Source organism: Oncorhynchus keta, unplaced genomic scaffold (genome assembly GCF_023373465.1).
Source record: "Oncorhynchus keta strain PuntledgeMale-10-30-2019 unplaced genomic scaffold, Oket_V2 Un_scaffold_3531_pilon_pilon, whole genome shotgun sequence".
Taxonomy (NCBI): domain Eukaryota; kingdom Metazoa; phylum Chordata; class Actinopteri; order Salmoniformes; family Salmonidae; genus Oncorhynchus; species Oncorhynchus keta.
In genome coordinates this window covers 1,026,524-1,048,266 of record NW_026290920.1, presented here as the reverse complement: position 1 = coordinate 1,048,266, position 21,743 = coordinate 1,026,524, and the positions used below count along the sequence as shown (strand labels likewise).

Genomic DNA, 21,743 nt, shown 5'->3' with positions numbered 1-21,743 from the left:
TGAATATGTTTTCTCCATCCTCCCCTCACTCACTACATCACCCCCCTCCAGGTTTGTTACAGCTAAACCTGCTCTCGGTGTGAAAGTGGATTCTTTTTCGCTCTCCCACTCTGCGCGGCCCATCGTCCTCTACCGCTTGTGGGCTGTCACTGGGATTTTAAACTGGTACACGCGACCATCAACGGGACAAGAAACATTTACGATAGAAAACTCACTGAGAATAAACGTTCCTCGAAGAAATAAAATTCCAGAATAATTTACATTTTCTGCAGGTGCAGTTTTTATCTTTGAGCTGACGGATCGCGGAGAGAGTCTGCATTTCTACAGGTGAACAAAACTTAATTATTTGGTTTGGGCTCATCAAATTGCAAACTTAGCTTTGTGCTGTAGTGTATTGTCCACGAGCGCACGTAATTCCTCATCTTCACACTACCTAAAATGACGCGCAAGTCGTGCGTGCCGATAATGCAACCTCCTAACCAAGATTAATCTACATTAGCTATCTGTAAAGATGCCGCCCTACTCCCTCCTCTATGTTTAATATAACACACATACATTCATTATTCATTTCGGTTGCCTGACGTGAAGTTTGTTCTATAGAAAGTATTTGAATCTGATGTGTGCCACAGAATCTATTTGACTCTAGCCACAAAATTAAGGAAATTAGAAGGGGAGATTTTCGGTGTGCCGAAAGTACTATTATAACATAATAGTATTTCTTTTGGGGGTGCTTATATTTGTCCTGTTACACACAAATGTGTAATGGGAATGTGATTTTGCATATCCCAACCCCCTGAGACACCCTGAGGGAGTGTGGTCACAGCCAGGGATGCCATTATACAGTCAAGGGCACAGCAACAGATTTATATATTTTTCTCCTTGTCAGCTCTGTTATTTGAATCAGCAACCTTTCGGTAAGTGGCCCAACACGTTAACCTCGAGGCTACTGCCAACCTAAATGTGATAGATAGAGGAATCTAGTCCACTTCACTCACACTCAGCCCCACCTAACAGTTAGCCTAGCTAGCGACCTCGTCAAGAGGTTTGGACCTCTTAGTGTAACTTTTTAAGGTGTTGGGACTGACAGTCAGAGGACCTGTAGATGAGTCCAGTCAGGGCTATTCACCACATTGGTGTCAGAAGTGGGATGGCACCTCGGTGCAGCCATCCAAAGCATGTCCCATCAGTATGGACATAAGGGACTTACAAAGAGTGAAGCGTTGGTACACTCTTTCTGAAAGAAGGTTATTCTGTATTGACCTCATTACAACACCTATCCTTTTTTACATCAGCAGTTGTCAAAATGACAACGTGCTTTACAGATTCCCAGCCTAAAACCCCAATGAGCAGGCAATGCAGAGGCAGAAGCACAGTGGCTAGGAAAAAAACTCCCAGTAAGGCAGTAACCTAGGAAGAAACCTAGAGAGGAACCAGGCTTTGAGGGTGTCCACTGTCCAGTCCTCTTCTGGATGCCTAATGAGTGACTTTGTTCAGGCATTCATGCCTCTTGGCATAATGATGAAGGTGTAGGACATAATACCATGCTGGTAGTGTCTATGCCTTGTTCCTGTTCCACACTACTGAGCTGAACCGTGCTGAGCCAAGCCAGACTGTGCTATCCTGGTTAAACATCCATCATAGTTGCTGGGACCGTGCTTGGCAGAACAATGTGAAAACGTGCCACAGCACAGTGCGGTTCAAGTCTCCATGATGGTGTGAAACAGGTAACAGTGCAAAAGAGCCTATAATGGGATGAGTATAAGCTAACCTTGCCTGGTACCTGCAGATTAGCCTCCATAATGCCAAAGCTTGAACACTGTCATGAGTTTCACCAATGATGGACACTGCTGTGCCAATGTCGTCAATGTCCAAGCAGTCATCATCGACACAAACGCCAAATGAATTGACAAAATGCTCTCTAATGTGGTTTCTGTTAGATTCTAATTTACAAAAGATGTGTCCCTCTCGCTTTCAAAATCCTATATTCACTATGAGAGCTCTGATCCAATCAGTGTGTTAGTCAGCAGTAGCCATCACTTCCAAGCTATGGACCCTAACTGCTGCCATCATGTCTTACACTGCTAGCTAACCTCTCTACCTGAATGTGAGCAGTGTTACCCTGCCACTGGTCTCTCAGTGGAATGGAAAAGGCCTCAAGTGTTTACATTGGGCCTAATGTTGTCCAGAGCTCCTATAATACCAGCTTCAGGGGGAACAGACCGGTTCTTATGGGCCCCAGCCTCACCGGGAATAGACCGTACCACAGCAGCTCAATGGAAACACTGTGGGGTTAGCTGTTAGCACGGCGCTCAAATAACCTGGCTAATGAACTGTCACTTTTTTCTCCAAACAAGGCGTTTTTAGTCCCTGTTCGCCTGAAACGCCCTGGTCCTGCCAGGTTTGAACATTGATTCCAGGGTTGGCTATGTCTTTCCATGCACGTACCAGTTAACTCTTTGCTAGTGGTTGGTTTTTAGATGTCTGATTCTGTTAAGGTTTATGGGGTTTGACAGTATTGAGAACAGCCATTCTCTTCATATTGACCCTACTACACTGATTCAAGGAAGCCAGCAATATGTTAAACAATGATTTCATTGTTATGCAGCTCAAGTTTTCTAGAATGATGGAGCTTATATGATGACCTTGCCTCTTTTTGCACGTACTGTATTAGATCATAGAGGCAGAATGGAGACAGTAGTTACCTAACTTAATGGTGGGTGTTAGACAGGGTTTGAGATAGGGAGATAGTTGAGAAGGCTGAAAGGTTGAGGTGGACTAATGGATTGAACTCTCATCTCCAGGGCCGTATGTGGGTTGGAGGTGTCAGTGATACCGCTAGATCAGCCTCCTGCACTACTGTCCCATAGTGTCTCTTAGAACTCCTCCCGCACCACATGTATCATCATGTCACAGTAGAGTTTGCAGGGGCGTGCAGAATCCATGGGCTCTGCCAGAGTGGGATCCCTCTCTACCTGACTGGACAAATCTTGGCTGTCGTCCTGGGAGGTTATCCCAGGACAGTGGTCTAATACTGTGATTATTCCTGTCCTGCTGAGAGGTTATCCCAGGACACTGGTCCAATACTGGTATTCTTCCTGCCCTGCTGAGAGGTTATCTCAGGACACTGGTCCAGTACGGGGATTATTTATTTCCTACTGAGAGGTTATCCCAGGACACTGGTCCAATACTGGGATTCTTCCTGTCCTGTTGAGAGGAGTATCTTCACACAACATCTGAAATGGCTTCATGCTGTTAGGAGTATCTTCACACAACATCTGAAATGGCTTCATGCTGTTAGGAGCATCTTCACACAACATCTGAAATGGCTTCGTGCTGTTAGGAGCATCTTCACACAACATCTGAAATGGCTTCGTGCTGTTAGGAGCATCTTCACACAACATCTGAAATGGCTTCATGCTGTTAGGAGCATCTTCACACAACATCTGAAATGGCTTCGTGCTGTTAGGAGCATCTTCACACAACATCTGAAATGGCTTCGTGCTGTTAGGAGCATCTTCACACAACATCTGAAATGGCTTCATGCTGTTAGGAGTATCTTCACACAACATCTGAAATGGCTTCATGCTGTTATGTTAGTATCTTCACACAACATCTGAAATGGCTTCATGCTGTTAGGAGTATCTTCACACAAGATCTGAAATGGCTTCATGCTGTTATGTTATGGCTATCTTCACACAACATCTGAAATGGCTTCATGCTGTTAGGAGTATCTTCACACAAGATCTGAAATGGCTTCATGCTGTTATGTTAGTATCTTCACACAACATCTGAAATGGCTTCGTGCTGTTAGGAGTATCTTCACACAACATCTGAAATGGCTTCATGCTGTTATGTTATGGCTATCTTCACACAACATCTGAAATGGCTTCATGCTGTTAGGAGTATCTTCACACAACATCTGAAATGGCTTCATGCTGTTAGGAGTATCTTCACACAACATCTGAAATAGCTTCATGCTGTTAGGAGTATCTTCACACAACATCTGAAATGGCTTCATGCTGTTATGTTATGGCTATCTTCACACAACATCTGAAATGGCTTCATGCTGTTAGGAGTATCTTCACACAACATCTGAAATGGCTTCATGCTGTTATGTTATGGCTATCTTCACACAACATCTGAACTGGCTTCATGCTGTTAGGAGTATCTTCACACAACATCTGAAATGGCTTCATGCTGTTAGGAGTATCTTCACACAACATCTGAAATGGCTTCATGCTGTTATGTTATGGCTATCTTCACACAACATCTGAAATGGCTTCGTGCTGTTAGGAGTATCTTCACACAACATCTGAAATGGCTTCATGCTGTTAGGAGTATCTTCACACAACATCTGAAATGGCTTCATGCTGTTAGGAGTATCTTCACACAACATCTGAAATGGCTTCATGCTGTTAGGAGTATCTTCACACAACATCTGAAATGGCTTCATGCTGTTAGGAGTATCTTCACACAACATCTGAAATGGCTTCATGCTGTTAGGAGTATCTTCACACAACATCTGAAATGGCTTCATGCTGTTATGTTATGGCTATCTTCACACAAGGGGGTAAACACAGTTAGGTACTCAGAAAAGATGGAACAGTAAGGAAATTGCATTTGCTTTTTGCTCAGAAAAGGACTTAATTCTGGCGTGACAATATAGCCTAGAGGTGGGCGATATGGACAGCAATCCATATGGGGATAAATTGCCTGAATTGATGCGATAACGATAAATAGAAATATAAGTTTATAACATTAATGTACACCATCGTTTTTTACTACTAGTTTGATGGTTGTATCCATCAATTGTCCCATTAACAATCACACATATTATCAAACTTATTAGTGTTATTAGTGTTCTGTCTGTTCGGTTATCGATCATTTTCAGTTTATTGTCCCAGATCTAATATATCCCCCCACCTGTAACCCGCTATAGATAGAATCAGTACCCTGTCTTCTTCTTATGTTAGGATACGTGTGGGAAACATGCTGTGTTAGTGGGTGTAACCATCCGGCATGGTCTGGTAATAGCATGGTGCTCACAGTGACCCCAGTGTTAGGTTAGAGTCTTAGGGTGCATCCCACATGGCACCCTATTCCCTATATAGTGCATTTATTTAGACTATTTTGACCTGGTCAAAAGTAGTGCACAATAAAGGGTATAGGGTATCATTTGGGATGAAGACTTACTGTCATGGCTCATTTACTGGTCACATCCCATCAAGAGAACAACTGTGATTATTTCATTACCATTAATCTCGGCAGCCAGAACCAAATAAACTACTGTTAAAGATGTCATGAGAGATTAGATCACCATAGCTTGCCACTAGATTTGGTTTATATTGAGTTATTTAACCTTTATATTCAGGTTTCTATTGTTGAGATAAAATATATTTAGCAAAAGTGACCTGGTCCAAATGGCCCTAAACCAGGAACCATATTCTGAATAAAAAATATACATTGAAAATACATCATTATATACTTAAATCAGTGAGGGACTGAACCTCGGTGAGACATGCATACACACACATATGCACTCACACACACAAGCATGCACACACACACACGCAACCACTCACACACACAGACCCACACACACTGCTATTCTAGTCAGACTTATGTACTGACCAAATCATGAAAGACAAAACTATAACTGCTCTGGGTTTACCAAACTCATATTTTATTGGTCCATGTGTTTGTTACCATTGCACTCATTACTTTCCAGCCATTATGATGAGCCTGTCCTCCCCACTCCCCATTTCTCCCTCCTTCCAACATCCTCCATTGATCCTGCTCTGGGAAATTCACCCTGGTCGGGTATTGGAAGTTTTGAGCAAGAAGCCACCTCCCCTCTCTCTCTTCAGAAAAGTTGTAGTCTTTACTTAAAGAGGAGGGAGGGGCTGTTACTCAGAAATAACAGAATCGAGCTCCAACGCAATAACACAAAACCTGAACATTTACTTCTGAAATAACTGAGTAGCTCTTTGTTTATGGTGGGAGAACAGGGAGGTTGTGTATGAGTGTGAGTACATGTCTATATATCTGAGGATGTTACTAAGCATTTCTGTTGACTGCTTTTGTCCCTGGCCACCCCCCCTCCTGTTTAGAGGTTTGTGTTTTAGGCCTCCACCACACTGACAACGTTACTGCGTTTTGGTGCACCAGAAATACATTCATTTCCAATGGAACTCTGTGTTTGCCTCACAGCGTTGTGTTGCAGAGGCAGGTGCAGTGCGTTCTGTGTGCTGCATATGTTGGATCTATTGAACATATGCATTAAACTGTATGTTGAATGTTGAACTTATGTTTCACACATATCAGATGATGCTGCGTACTATTTTGTACAATCAGGCTGTCGGTGTGATCGAGGCGTTAACAACAGAACGGACTGCTGTGTGAGATGAGGAGTGACATTTGTAATGCTTTATTTCATGAGCTTGGAGTTGCAATACACTAACGCATATAACACTTACCACATATCAAACTCTTTGAATTACATGCAGAATTACAGGATGTTGATATTATCATGGTATTATTAGCCCTTACTTGTAGCAGTATCAATACTGATGTTACAATGCCTTTGCCTAAACAATTCACCTTCTAACTTTATACTGTCACAAATACTATTTGCTTTTTGCTTTTTTACAGTATATTAATTTGGTTGAATTTCATACAATGATGACTTATATGCTTATTTTATTTCTATGAAAACTGGGCAGAGTTCATCGGGGGGGTAACTGAGCTGCAGGCAGGGGGGCTTCATCCATCCAGCCCTTGTTTAAAGTTGGCTGTAACGAATAGGCCACTGTAACTTTATGTACACAGTTGTTAAACTATAGCCATTCATTCACTCTAACAATATATCCCTTTGTGCTTCCAATTCAATCATAATTAATTGTATAGTTTTGATACAACCTACGTAATGAAAGTGTTTATCTCAGTGAAGCTAGTAGTAGAGGACGGCGTTTCAGTGCTTCATTCATTCTGATGTCATTAATGCCCAGAGTGAACTGGTCTAAAAATGGATTTTAAAAAACAGGACTGGATTTACTGCAGGTATAATGGTGTACTGTACATGCCTTCCACACAGGCACCTCTGAGGTAATGGGTTTGTTTGGGAGGAGTTGGGAAACTAGTTCACAAATGTGTGGGCCTCTGTAGCTCAGTTGGTAGAGCATGGCACTTACACCGCTAGGATAGTGGATTCGATACCATCCGTACGTAAAGGTTATGCACGCATGACTGTAAGTCACTTTCGATAAGTGTCTGCTAAATGGCATATACAGGGCATTTGGAAAGTGTTCAGCCACCTTGACCTTTTTACACATTTTGTTACATTACAGCCTTATTCTAAAATGGATTCATAAAAACAAATCCTCATCAATCTACACACAAATACCTCATAATGACAAAGCAAAAACAGGTTTGTAGACATTTTTGCAAATGTATAAAAAAATAAAAAAACAGAAATACCTTATTTCCATTAGTATTCAGACCCTTTGACTCGAAATTGAGCTCAGGTGCATCCTGTTTCCATTGATCATCCTTGAGATGTTTCTACAACTTGATTGGAGTCCAACTGTGGTAAATGTAATTGATTGGACATGATTTGGAAAGGCACACACCTGTCTATATAATGTCCCACAGTTGACAGTGTATGTCAGAGCAAAATCCAAGACTTGAGTTTGGATGAATTGTCCGTAGAGCTTCGAGACAGGATTGTGTCGAGGAACAGATCTGGAGAAGGGTACCAAAAATGTCAGCAGCATCAAAGGTCCCCAACAACACAGTGGCCTCCATCATTCCTAAGTGGAAGAAGTTTGGAAGCACCAAGACTCTTCCTAGAGCTGGCTGCCCGGCCAAACTGAGCAATCCAGGGAGAAGTGCCTTGGTCAGGGATGTGACCAAGAAACCGATGGAGCTCCAAAAGTTATTCTGCGGAGATGGGAGAACCTTCCAGAAGGACAACCATCTCTGCAGCACTCCACCAATCAGGACTTTATGGTAGAGTGGCCAGATGGAAGTGTTTTTCACTGGCAGGGACTGGGAAACTAGTCAGGATCGAGGGAAAGATGAACGGAGCAAAGTACAGAGAGTCTATGAATGTCCTTGAGTGGCCCAGCCAGAACCTGCACTTCAACCCGATCGAACATCTCTGGAGTGACCTTAAAATAGCTGTGCAGCAACACTCCCCATCCAACCTGACAGAGAGTATGAGAGGATCTGCAGAGAAGAATGGGAGAAACTCCCCAAATACAGGTGTACCAAGCTTGTAACGTCATACCCAAGAAGACTCGAGGCTGTAATTGCTGCCAAAGGTGCTTCAACAAAGTACTTAGTAAAGGGTCTGAATACTTATGTTTTAAAAAATTATACATTTGCAAAAATGTCTAAAAACCTGCTTTTGCTTTGTCATTATGGGGTATTGTGTGGAGATTGATGAGGTTCAAAAAACAATTTAATCCACTTTAGAATAAGGCTGTAACGTAACAAAATGTGGAAAACGTGAAGGGATCTGAATACGTTGCGAATGCAATGTATTACTATTGTATTATGATGATCTATTCTAGATGTAGTCAGTGGACTGGGGCCAGAACCTGAGGCAGCCTGAGTGCCTCTAGTTACATTAACAAGCCATTCTAGTAGAAGTCAGAGGCCAGGAGAGGTACAGAGGGTTTGTGTGGAAGTGATCCTTAATGGTCGACATTCTTAGACATAACTGGTCTGTCTTTGATTTTAAGGTCTTTTAATGAATTTGCATGAATTTAGGCCAATCAATGCCTTTGAATAACATGAACCTTAAACTACAATGTAACAGAACACTTCCCAGGGTGCATAGTCAGCGTTTCTTCTTTTGATTTCAGGTAAACTATGACCAGGTGGATTGTATTACTTTGTGTTTGTCTGTCCGTCACCTCGGCAACATTCAACAATTATCAGCAAATCAGCAGCTATGAGGAGCACTCCTTTCTGGGTATGTGGACATATTACTCCTCACTATACAGTGCATATGAAATGACATATTTATCTGTCTGGTTACATGGCTTTTTGTGTGTTCGTGTGACTGTGTCTTTACCTGTGTCTGGTTGTTAATCATTGTGTGTTAATCATTGTGTGTTTATATATATATATGTGCCTGTGTGTGTGTGTGTGTCCATCTCTCTGCCCTCTTCCCCTCCAGACCCTGAGGACACACTGAGTGTGAGCGTCCCCCTGGAGCTGCCTCGGCGCCCTCTACTGGGCAGCACCTTGGTACTACCCTGTTACTTCCAGGTGGGTCGGGCCTGGCACCAATATCAATACTACACAGTTATGAGAAATAAGGATGTTGGATTTAGCAATACATATCATATTATTTTTTATATTTTCATTTAAAATTAACAAGATTACTATCTCCTGTTTCAGGGACCCTCCCTCCACTGTTTTAACTCCTCCACTGTTTTAATTCCCTTCACTGTTTTAACTCCCTCAACTGTTTTAACTCCCTTCACTGTTTTAACTCTCCACTGTTTTAACTCCCTTCACTGTTTTAACTCCCTCCACTGTTTTAACTCCCTCCACTGTTTTAACTCCCTCCACTGTTTTAACTCCCTCAACTGTTTTAACTCCCTCACTGTTTTAACTCCCTCCACTGTTTTAACTCCCTCACTGTTTTAACTCCCTCTACTGTTTTAACTCCCTTCACTGTTTTAACTCCCTCCACTGTTTTAACTCCCTCCACTGTTTTAACTCCCTCCACTGTTTTAACTCCCTTCACTGTTTTAACTCCCTCCACTGTTTTAACTCCCTCCACTGTTTTAACTCCCTCCACTGTTTTAACTCCATTCACTGTTTTAACTCCCTCCACTGTTTTAACTCTCTCCACTGTTTTAACTCCCTTCACTGTTTTAACTCCCTCCACTTTGTTTTGACTTGTTTTCATGTTTCTCATAATACTGTTTTATGTATCAACTCTTTTCACATATTTGAGTCCTGGTGAGGAGAAAAAACTCAGTTAGACAGGACTGCAGTTCAATTGACCAATGATGAGTTACAGTGATACAAAGTTCCATGATAAGAAACCTCATTGTAGTTCCACCATTATGTGACTTGATGTGTTTTATTTCAGAGTGGTCATCAACATAAAAATAGTATTTAATATTGTATTGTAATGTAATTATGTTTTTCTAATAAACTTGAACTTTAACCCTACTTCCAGGACCACACCGTCCACGACCCCGGCGCCCCCACCATTGCCCCCCTGTCCCACCGCATCAAATGGAGCCGCATCACCAAGGAGCGTGTCTCTGTCATCCTGGTGGCCATGGACGGAGAGGTCAAGGTGGAGGAGGACTATCTGGACCGGGTCCACATGGTGGGCTACCCCAGACCCCCACTGACGCCAGCATCAAGATCACAGAGTTGAGGTCCAACGACACCGGCACCTACCGATGTGAGGTCCAGCACGGCATCGAGGACAACCATGACACTGTGGACGTCCTGGTTCAAGGTAGGGACAGAGGGTAGTGGGAGTGTGACGACCGCTTGCTGCCAAGGAATTCATCTTTGGATATTGCTCTCTTTGTAAACAAAGTTGGTGCTTAAAGCTACCCCTGTACACACGTGAGTTTCTTTTGATCTTTTGATTTTAGGACATTAAAAATGTTATTTGCATAATACTAAGGATTTGTATGGGTTCATGAGTATTTTTGTTGTTGTTGCTATTCTATAATTTGCTCTCTGTACTGTATATGAACCATACTGACAACTTTGAAGCAAAATAAATCATGTATCTTTAAGCCACACAGATAGGCAGTAATCTAATTATTTTCTGGAGACATTAGTGGCTGCTCTGTCACTGTTACACTGTTGTCTCTCTCCAGGTATCGTGTTTCACTACCGGGCCATCACGACACGCTACACTCTGACCTTTGAGAAGGCCAAGGCAGCCTGTATCCAGAACAGTGCTGTGATCGCGACCCCAGAGCAGCTCCAGGCCGCGTACGATGACGGCTTCCACCAGTGTGATGCCGGCTGGCTCTCTGACCAGACTGTCAGGTCAGCCTATATCCCTCTCCTGCATCTGCACTGATCTGAAATCAGTTGCTGTTTTCAGATCAGTGCCAAAAGCAGTGAAGTGAATGAAGTGACTGGAAATAACTGAACTGATTTCAGAACAAAGTGAAGGAGGGAGTCTATAAGGCTTGTCTTCAAATAGTGTTTGTTTTCTTTAAAATACTAAGTGAGCTTGAGTGAGCTTGCCTGACATAATGGAGCCAATGGAATAATCCCAAAAGTGCAAGCTCTACCTATCTGGCACTCCAACTAGGCTCAATCGAATGCTTTGAAAGACAACAATGGTCTAATTTTGAACCCATATCTGCAATCTATCCAATGTTTGAAAATAAGTTAAAATATCTTATTTAACAGTTTATAATGACTGTGCATACAGTTCTCTAAGCATCATGAGGTAATTTACTTCATATAGGAATTATAAATAGAGTTATACTTGACGGTTCGTATTTCAACATTGTCCATTTATGTAATGTTTACATTTTCACGTCAGTATTTGGTTTGATCCTCCATCTAAACACAGATGTCTGCCATACAGAACTTCCTGTAGAATGTTTGACAGCTGAGCCTCTGAACATGTCACTTCCTCTCGACACACAGCCTCTCTTGTCCTCCATGCATCCCTCCTTCCATCCCTGGCAAAAATCTAGAGGATTGTGTTTACCTTTCTCTGATCTCACCTGTATGTTTTTTTCAACACCTGAGAACGAAAGCCCTCATTCCATAAATCTCCTCTAGTTGATTTCTCAGAAGTACTAGAAAGTTTAGAGGAAAATTGTGGACCGGTTTCCCAGACACAGATTAAGCCTAGTCTGGGACTAAGAAGCTTTTTAAAGATTTTTAACCTTAAAAATATGTTAGAAATGATATGTTACCCAGAAAGGAAGACAAAGGCTCCGATTGAATCAATAAACTAACACGGCTCTGCCTCAACTGATTCACTCAGAATGTTGATGTTGTAATGGAGGTGTTTAAACCAACACACTGAATTGAATAGAATGTATTTGGATCAAAACATATACAACGAGATATACATCAGATCCCCACAGGATAGCACTTTAAAGTATCTCTCTGCAAGGTAGGCCTATCACTCTGCACTGGTATGGATTTTGCACTCATTTCTGTTTTCTGTGAAAGGTACCCAATCCATGATCCACGTGAGAATTGCTATGGCGACAAAGACGAGTTCCCGGGGTGCGAACCTCACGGAGTGAGAGATGTCAACGAGACTTACGACGTGTACTGTTTTGCCGAGAAGATGTCAGGTAACCAAGGAGACATCCCTGATCTTTTTTCATAATGAGTGACAGGATGAGATCAGGACATGTTCACTTTGGAGAATACAGTCGTTTTCACAGACTCCTTTTTCTGACTGATGGGAAAATTGTGAACATTTTAATTGTGATTAATGTGGATTGCCTTAATCAATTAAATGAGTTACATTGACTCAAATATTGTTAACTACACAACTATCAACCTCAACTAACACTGAACATGTCACTATCTTACGTCCATCCTCCCTGTACTCTCCTCCCCAGGCAGTGTGTTCTACTCTGGCTCTGTGGCTAAGTTCACCTACTCTGAGGCTGAGGAACAGTGTAGTAAGCAGGGGCCCTGTTGGCCACCACAGGACAGCTGTACCTGGCCTGGCAGGCTGGTCTGGATGTGTGCAATGCAGGCTGGCTAGGAGACAGGAGCGTCCGCTACCCCATCAATGTCCGGAGGCCGCAGTGCGGAGGGGGTCTGCTGGGGGTACGGACCGTGTACCTCCACGTCAACCAGACGGGGTACCCCTCCCGAATCCCGCTATGATGCCTACTGCTACACAGGTAGGTTGCATTTAGCCTGGTCCCAGATCTGTTTGTGTCGTCTTGGCATCTCCTATAGGAGTTGGCTATATAGCGCAAACAGAACTAGAACCAGGATAGGTTACACTGTGAATCAACCATAGACTGGAATGCGTTATCATTGGAATGAACCTGTTTTAGTGTCATATTAGTAAGCGTGTGTGTGCGTTTTAGTGTCACATTTGTTAGCGTATGTGTGTGTGTGTTTTAGTGTCATATTTGTTAGCGTGTGTGTTTTAGTGTCATATTTGTAAGCGTGTGTGTGCCCGTTTTAGTGTCATATTTGTAAGCGTGTGTGTGTGTTTTAGCGTCATATTTGTTAGCGTGTGTGTTTAGTGTCATATTTGTTAGCGTGTGTGTGTGCCCGTTTTAGTGTCATATTTGTAAGCGTGTGTGTGTGCGTTTTAGTGTCATATTTGTAAGTGTGTGTGTGTGTGTGTGTGTGTGTGTGTGTGTGTGTGTGTGTGTGTGTGTGTGTGTGTGTGTGTGTGTGTGTGTGTGTGTGTGTGTGCGTGCGTGCGTTTAGTGTCATATTTGTAAGTGTGTGTGTGTGTGTGTGTGTGTGTGTGTGTGTGTGTGTGTGTGTGTGTGTGTGTGTGTGTGTGTGTGTGTGTGTGTGTGTGTGTGTGTGTGTGTGCGTGCGTTTTAGTGTCATATTTGTAAGTGTGTGTGTGTGTGCGTGCGTTTTAGTGTCATATTTGTGTCATATTTTTAAGCGTTTAATTGTTTCATATTTGTCAAATGGCTGAATTTGTTCAGGATCACAACAGTGTTAAGTGAAACAGTAAACAACCATTCTCACCACACGTTTCCTGTTGGAAACCGTTCCCAACAGTTTAGTGATCACGTGCATGAACCCTTTCTTCGGTCTCCTCTAGAAACGGATGAGGAGGGCTCAGGCATGGTGGTGCCCACCGAGGCGGGCAGCGGTGTGCTGAGCGTTGCCACAGTGACCCAGGGTCCTCCCGAGGTGTTCTTCAGGAACATGACCACAGAGAGCGAGGCGCTGGGCGAGGGCCTGGCCACCCAGAAACCCACTGGCGTGGACTTCACCTTCGGCACTGAGTTGCCCCTGCCACAGCCGCCCAGTGTCACCGAGCTGCCACAGCCGCCCAGTGTCACCGAGCTGCCACAGCCGCCCAGTGTCACCGAGCTGCCCCTACCACAGCCGCCCAGTGTCACCGAGCTGCCCCTACCACAGCCGCCCAGTGTCACCGAGCTGCCCCTACCACAGCCGCCCAGTGGGACAGAGTTGGTTGTGGATGTGGTGGGGAGAGTAACGGCCAGGCCGGATGTGGGGAGTGAGATCGGCGAAGTGAGCAGATCAGGATATTTATTTTCTGCTACAGGTCAGTGACTGGATATCTGCTGGGTTTGACTGTAAATAGCAAACTTAGTCACTTTTCATGGGACCCTGTGTTGGGAAAGTTGTTTCTGGAACAACTGAGTGTACAAGCCCTACTTTCAATAGTACTGAGTGTTTGCATGTTGAAATGGAAAGAGAAGAATGGCAGTCATTGCTGAGGAGACTAGCAAGCTTTATTGGTTGACTGTGAGAGGATATTTGCAACGTGGTTTTTACAGCACACTCTGAAGAACACAACAAATAATTGATCAAAAAATCTGAATGATTACAAACTGTGAATAAAAACACACTGGGCTGATTAATGTGTTTGGTGCATGAGATCAACCACATTATATCAGCAACATTACCTCTCCATCTGTAGGCGTGGTGTTTCACTACCGTGCTGGATCTAGTCGCTACGCCTTCACCTTCGTGGAGGCCCAGCTTGCCTGTCAGAGTGTTGGAGCCTCCATCGCCACCCCAGAGCAGCTCCAGGCTGCCTATGAGGCTGGCTACAACCAGTGTGATGCAGGCTGGCTTCTGGATCAGACCGTCAGGTAGGCGGGAAGACACACACACTTGTCTGTTTACATGGGCACACAAACATATTTAAAGACAGAACTACAGACAGATTAATACATGCACACACACACACACACACACACACACACACACGCACACACACACACACACACACACACACACACACACACACACACACACACACACACACACACACACACACACACACACACACACACACACACACATACTAACTACAGGAGGCTGATGAGGGGAGGATGGCTCGTAATAATGGCTGGAATGGAGTCTGGAGTGGTATCAAAAATGTGTGTTTGATTTGTACGATTCCATTCCATTTATTCCATTCAGCCATTACTATGAGCCATCCTCCCCAATGAAGGTGCTGCCAGCCGGCCACACCTGTACCACATGCAGATACTGTACTTGTTTCTAGTCCTTGTCACTGTTCTTTACCATCAGTACAGCAATCTTCTTCTTCATTATACTCCCATTCATGGCTGTGAATAAAGGTTGTTTTCATGCACAGGTATCCCATCGTGTCTCCTCTGGAGAAATGCTCTGGGGATCTGGAGACTTTACCAGGAGTGAGGACCTATGGACTGAGGCCCGCTGAGGAACACTACGATGTCTACTGCTACGTGGACAGACTCAGGGTGAGAAAACACACTAGGTTTTGTTCACTCAATTTGCTCTTGAATCACTTTGTAACCCAGAGATGTCATACCTTGTGTCTATTTCTTGTCTGTCTATTGCAGTAGTAGTCTTTAAAGATAAGTCAAGAGGTTGGGCTAGTTTATTATATTTACACTGTCTTAACTATGTGGGAAATGAATGGCAATTGAAAAAGAGGTTTGACTTATCACAAACCACATCGCTGTGGGAGTTGTTTTGAGCACTGACTCGACTGTCCACGTCCTCTCTTCTCTTCTCTTGTCACCATCCTCTCATCCCTTAACCTGACTGTCCTCTTCTCTCACCATCCTCTCATCCCTTAACCTGACTGTCCTCTTCTCTTCATCCTCTCATCCCTTAACCTGACTGTCCTCTTCACCATCCTCTCATCCCTTAACCCGACTGTCCTCTTCTCACCATCCTCTCATCCCTTAACCTGACTGTCCTCTTCTCTTCATCCTCTCATCCCTTAACCTGACTGTCCTCTTCACCATCCTCTCATCCCTTAACCTGACTGTCCTCTTCTCACCATCCTCTCATCCCTTAACCTGACTGTCTTCTCTTCTCTTGTCACCATCCTCTCATCACTTAACCTGACTGTCTTCTCTTCTCTTCATCCTCTCATCCCTTAACCTGACTGTCTTCTCTTCTTCATCCTCTCATCCCTTAACCTGACTGTCTTCTCTTCTCTTCATCCTCTCATCCCTTAACCTGACTGTCCTCTTCTCACCATCCTCTCATCCCTTAACCTGACTGTCCTCTTCTCTTCATCCTCTCATCCCTTAACCTGACTGTCCTCTTCTCACCATCCTCATCCCTTAACCTGACTGTCTTATCTTCTCTTCATCCTCTCATCCCTTAACCTGACTGTCCTCTTCTTATCCTCTCATCCTTAACCTGACTGTCCTCTTCTCTTCATCCTCATCCCTTAACCTGACTGTTATCTTCTCTTCTCACCATCCTCTCATCCCTTAACCTGACTGTCTTCTCTTTGCCCTCTCAACCCTTGACCATACTGTCTTCTCTTCTCACCATCCTCTCATACCTTAACCTGACTGTCCTTTTCACCATCCTCTCATCCGTTAACCTGACTGTCCTCTTCTCACCATCCTCTCATCCCTTAATCTGACTGTCCTCTCTTCTCTAGGTGATGTGTTCCATGCTGGCTCCAGTGAAGGCTTCACCCTATGACGGTGCTCTGGCTCACTGTCAGAGCTAAACGCTACCCTGGCCTCTACTGGCCAGCTCTACGCCGCCTGGAGACAAGGCTTGAGATAAGTGCCGCGCAGGTTGGCTAATCGACAGGAGTGTCCGGTACCCCATCACCAACCCCGGGCGGTGTGTGGTGGGAAGGCAGGGGTGTACACAGTATACACCCACAACAACCAGGCAGGATACCCAGACCTGTATTCCAGATATGACGCCTACTGCTTCAAAGGTTTGGACTGAAATGTGTTGAATCACAGTGGGAGACCCAGTATTTGATACTGCCGATTTTGCAGGTTTTCCTACTTACAAAAACCATTTTAGAGGTCTGTCATTTTATCATAGGTACACTTCAACTGTGAAAGACGGAATCTAAAACAAAAATCCAGAAAATCACATTGTATGATTTTTAAGTAATTAATTTGCATTTTTATTGCATGACGCAAGTATTTGATCACCTACCAACCTGTAAGAATTCCGTCTCTCACAGACCTGTTAGTTTTCTTTAAGATGCCCTCCTGTTCTCCACTCATTACCTGTATTAACTGCACCTGTTTGAACTCATTACCTGTATAAAAGACACCTGTCCACACACTCAATCAAACAGACTCCAACCTCTCCCACAATGGCCAAGACCAGAGGCTGTGTAAGGGCATCAGATATAAAATTGTAGACCTGCACAAGACTGGGATGGGCTACAGGACAATAGGCAAGCAGCTTGGTGAGAAGGCAACAACTGTTGGCGCAATTATTAGAAAATGGAAGAAGTTCAAGATGACGGTCAATCACCCTCGGTCTGGGGTCCATGCAAGATCTCACCTCGTGGGGCATCAATGATCATGAGGAAGGTGAGGGATCAGCCCAGAACTACACAGCAGGACCTGGTCAATGACCTGAAGAGAGCTGGGACCACAGTCTCAAAGAAAACCATTAGTAACACACTACGCCGTCATGGATTAAAATGCTGAGCGCACGCAAGGTCCCCCTGCTCAAGCCAGCGCATGTCCAGGCCCATCTGAAGTTTGCCAATGACCATCTGGATGATCCAGAGGAATGGGAGAAGGTCATGTGGTCTGATGAGACAAAAATAGAGCTTTTGGTCTAAACTCCACTCGCTGTGTTTGGAGGAAGAAGAAGGATGAGTACAACCCCAAGAACACCATCCCAACTGTGAAGCATGGAGGTGGAAACATAATTCTTTGGGATGCTTTTCTGCAAAGGGGACAGGACGACTGCACCATATTGAGGGGAGGATGGATGGGGCCATGTATCGCGAGATCTTGGCCAACAACCTCCTTCCCTCAGTAGGAGCATTGAAGATGGGTCGTGGCACCCTCTCACTCCGTCTTCACTCGCTCGCATTATCATTCACTCACTCAGTTGTTCGCTTGCATGGTCACTCACTCACCTTCTCTCACTCACCCACCCACTCACTCACCACTCACTCACTCACCCACCACTCACTCACCACTCACCACCACTCACTCACTCAGATCTTTTTGTTTCCTGTAGTGGACATCTTGTTTGTCGCCAATGAAACTGGATTGAACATCACAGAGATAGAAGAGGCTTTGGTTAACCTCACATCCATCACTGATTTGCTGAGGCCTGGTAAGAGCCATAGTCACTTCACTTGCCTTTAATAAGCATTTTATGGAATTCTACACTGTATATACATTACTGAAATATGTAAATCACTTTTCTTTCTTTCTCTCTCGCTCTCTGTGTCTCTCTCTGACTCTCACTCTCTCTCCACAGTCCTGCCTTCCATCACTCCTCCCATCTCTGTGGAGTCCTCCAGGCTCTGGTTCCGGGGCCTCTGGGGGCGAAAGTGGATCCTCCGGAGATCTCTCTGGTGATCACTCCGTGAACTGCCTCATTCCGGGGATCTGTCCGGGTCAGGTGATCTTTCAGGCAGCAGAAGCACAGAGATTCCCAGCGGATCATCTGGTCTGAGTAGTGGGAGATGCGTCCGGCTCGGGCTGAGTGGAGACGGATCAGGAATAACGGTCACTTCAGGGAGGGGCAGTGTTTTATCCGGTTTGGGCTCTGGGGGTCCTCAGGAGGCTGGAGAGGGAATAACGGTCACCTTCTCTTCAGGGAGTGGCAGCGTTTTATCCGGTTTGGGCTCTGGGGGTCCTCAGGAGGCTGGAGAGGGAATAACGGTCACCTTCTCTTCAGGGAGTGGCAGCGTTTTATCCGGTTTGGGCTCTGGGGTCCTCAGGAGGCTGGAGAGGGAATCACTGGGATCCTCACCTTCCCCACGGAAATGGGATTGGGAATGTTCAGTGGCAGTGGGTTCCTGTCGGGATCGGGAAGTGGCTCCGGTGTCAGTTCTGAGGAGAGCGGCTCTTCGTCTGACAGCTCCAGCAGCTCTGGGGAAAGTGGGGAGTTGTCTGGAATGTCGTCCGGCTCCAGCTCTAGTTCCAGTGAGGAGTTTTCCGGATTTCCCTCAGGATTCTTTCCCTCAGGAGGCTCCAGTGGTCATTCGGGAGAGGAGTCGGAAGCGGAGACACTCAGGTCCTGCTGATCGATGGTAAACTGGTGGAGGTTTCCACCTCTCACACACACAAAGAGAAGGAGCTGGGTGGAGGGGGCCTGGAATTCAGCGGTTCCGGATCTGACAGCAGTGGCTCAGGGTTCTTCCCGAGTGTGACCTTCTTGGGGTCAGGGTTTACCGACCTCACAGGGTCAGCCTCAGGGGAACAGGAGGCCTCGGGGTCTCTCCACTACGGCTCCGGAAGTGGTGATATCAGCGGTTCGGCCTCGGGCAGCAGTGGCTCAGGGCTCTTCCCGAGTGTGACCTTCTTGGGGTCAGGGGTTTACCGACCTCACAGGGTCAGCCTCAGGGGAACAGGAGGCCTCGGGGTCTCTCCACTACGGCCCGGAAGTGGTGATATCAGCGGCCCGGCCTCGGCAGCAGCAGCAGCTCAGGGTTCTTCCCGGGTGTGACCTTCTTGGGGTCAGGGTTTACTGACCTACGGGGTCAGCCTCAGGGGAACAGGAGGCCTCGGGGTCTCTCCACTACGGCTCCAGAAGTGGTGATAACAGCGGTTCGGACTCAGGCAGCAGTGGCTCAGGGTCCTTCCCGGTGTGACCTTCTTGGGGTCAGGGCTTACCGACCTCACAGGGTCAGCCTCAGGGGAACAGGAGGCCTCGGGGTCTCTCCACTACGGCTCCGGAAGTGGTGATATCAGCAGTTCGGACTCAGGCAGCAGTGGCTCAGGGTTCTTCCTGAGTGTGACCTTCTTGGGGTCAGGGTTTACCGACCTCACGGGGTCAGCCTCAGGAGAACAGGAGGCCTCGGGGTCTCTCCATTACAGCTCCGGAAGTGGTGATATCAGCGGTTCGGCCTCGGGCAGCAGCGGCTCAGGGTTCTTCCCGGGTGTGACCTTCTTGGGGTCAGGGTTTACTGACCTTTACGGGGTCAGCCTCAGGGGAACAGGAGGCCTCGGGGTCTCTCCTCTCGGCTCCAGAAGTGGTGATAACAGTGGTTCGGACTCGGGCAGCAGTGGCTCAGGGTCCTTCCCTGGTGTGACCTTCTTGGGGTCAGGGTTTACTGACTCACAGGGTCAGCCTCAGGGGAACAGGAGGCCTCGGGGTCTCTCCACTACGGAAACGGAGTGGGAAGAGGTGGATACGCATCAGGGTTCGGAACGTCGGGCTTCCCCATCCGGGGACATGTCTGGAATCTCCAGATCCTCCACCAGCGATGAGGAGGACAGCTCTGTCACCTTCCTGATTAATGACGTCATTACAGAGGTTTCCAAGGCGACCACGGTTTCCATGGAGCTGGGGGCTGGGCCAGTGCAGTTCAGCGGGCAGGGGAAGTGGGTCCCCACACATGGAGCGGTGCTGACCACCCAACCCAGGCTAGCGGTGTCTCATCTGGGGCACACTCTGGAGATCTGCTCCTGCGGTGCTGTCCTCTCCGCCCAGCAACAGGGAGCTTATGGAGGGCACAGAAGGGCCAGAGGAGGCCATGGCTGAGCTGGGGAGACCACCAGAGAGTTTTTTTACGTGACCTTGCCCCGACCTTGCTCCTGCCGGATTGGCTGCCCCAGCCATCTCCTGCAGACCCCTGCCGTCATGGAGAAGCCATCCTCAGAGGAGGGTGAGTCAGCACACTTTCAGTCGACTCCATGTTCATTGCTATGGACAGTTAAAAGAATGTTTGTTTGGCTGTTACGTTGTCGAGCCAACAGACTTATTTGTAAATTATTTAAAGTGGCATGGTGTTTTTATTGAACAGGCCAATCAGAAAGGTCACCCTATTCCCTATATAGTGCACTAAATAAGGAGTATGGTGCCATTTTTTGGTGCTAAGGTACACACTGTATTATATTCATCCTAATTGTATTCATGCTTAGGTATCCCTGACCCATGTGACCCTAACCCGTGTGGTGCTGGGTCATGCTCAGTGGAGGATGGTGTTGGGTTGTGCCAGTGTCCGCCTGGGAAAGTGGGAGAAGGGTGCCAGTATGGTGAGTCCTGATGCAGGGGTTATCATTATCTCTCATAAGACGTCGTCGTTCCTTCCGTTCCTAGCAAGGTCTTCGTTCCTAACTCTCTGCGCATCTCTCTTCTGATCCATTCTGACTCCTCATAAGTGTTGTAAATGTTTTACTGGAAAGTAACACACTTTAGTAAAGAAAGTTTCTAACAATGCTTTTCTCATCTCTCTACTGTATGCCTGGACATCGGTCCCTCTGTCATGATTAGGGTTGCGAAATTCGGGAATGGTTTTTCTGAAATCCTGTTTGGAGGGATTCCCAGAATCAGAAGGGAATAAGCAGGAAATCCAGAATCCAGGATTTCTGGGAAACCAGGGAATTTATTGAAAGTTCCTGGAATTTTGCAACCCTGTCCTGATGCTGCTATTTGATACTGTACATATTCAGACATTTAGCAATATTCTATAGGCTGTATTTGTTATATTTTTTAGATGTGATTCACTAATACTAACAATGCATTTTGTTCCCACTTTTTCCTGTCTGTATATTTTGTGTTGTAGTGATGTTTTCTCCTGTTTTGCCTGCACCTGGTTTTGGGTCTCTCGCTCGTGTTTGTCAGAC

The 21,743-nt window shown here is 45.7% G+C and overlaps 1 protein-coding gene across 1 annotated transcript; it reads left to right on the top strand.

Moving 5' to 3' along the window:
• The first annotated feature begins 243 nt into the window (after positions 1–243).
• LOC118377704 (aggrecan core protein-like) lies at positions 244–18,527 on the top strand. Its single transcript, XM_052515961.1, is given in 15 exon segments — positions 244–327; positions 8,868–8,977; positions 9,185–9,276; positions 10,202–10,367; positions 10,370–10,492; positions 10,866–11,040; positions 12,193–12,320; positions 12,594–12,659; positions 12,662–12,848; positions 12,850–12,884; positions 13,781–14,251; positions 14,630–14,804; positions 15,317–15,443; positions 16,610–16,670; positions 18,427–18,527. Coding segments are annotated over 14 exon segments (2,010 nt in total). The 5' UTR covers positions 244–327; positions 8,868–8,874.
• The last annotated feature ends 3,216 nt before the right edge of the window (positions 18,528–21,743 follow it).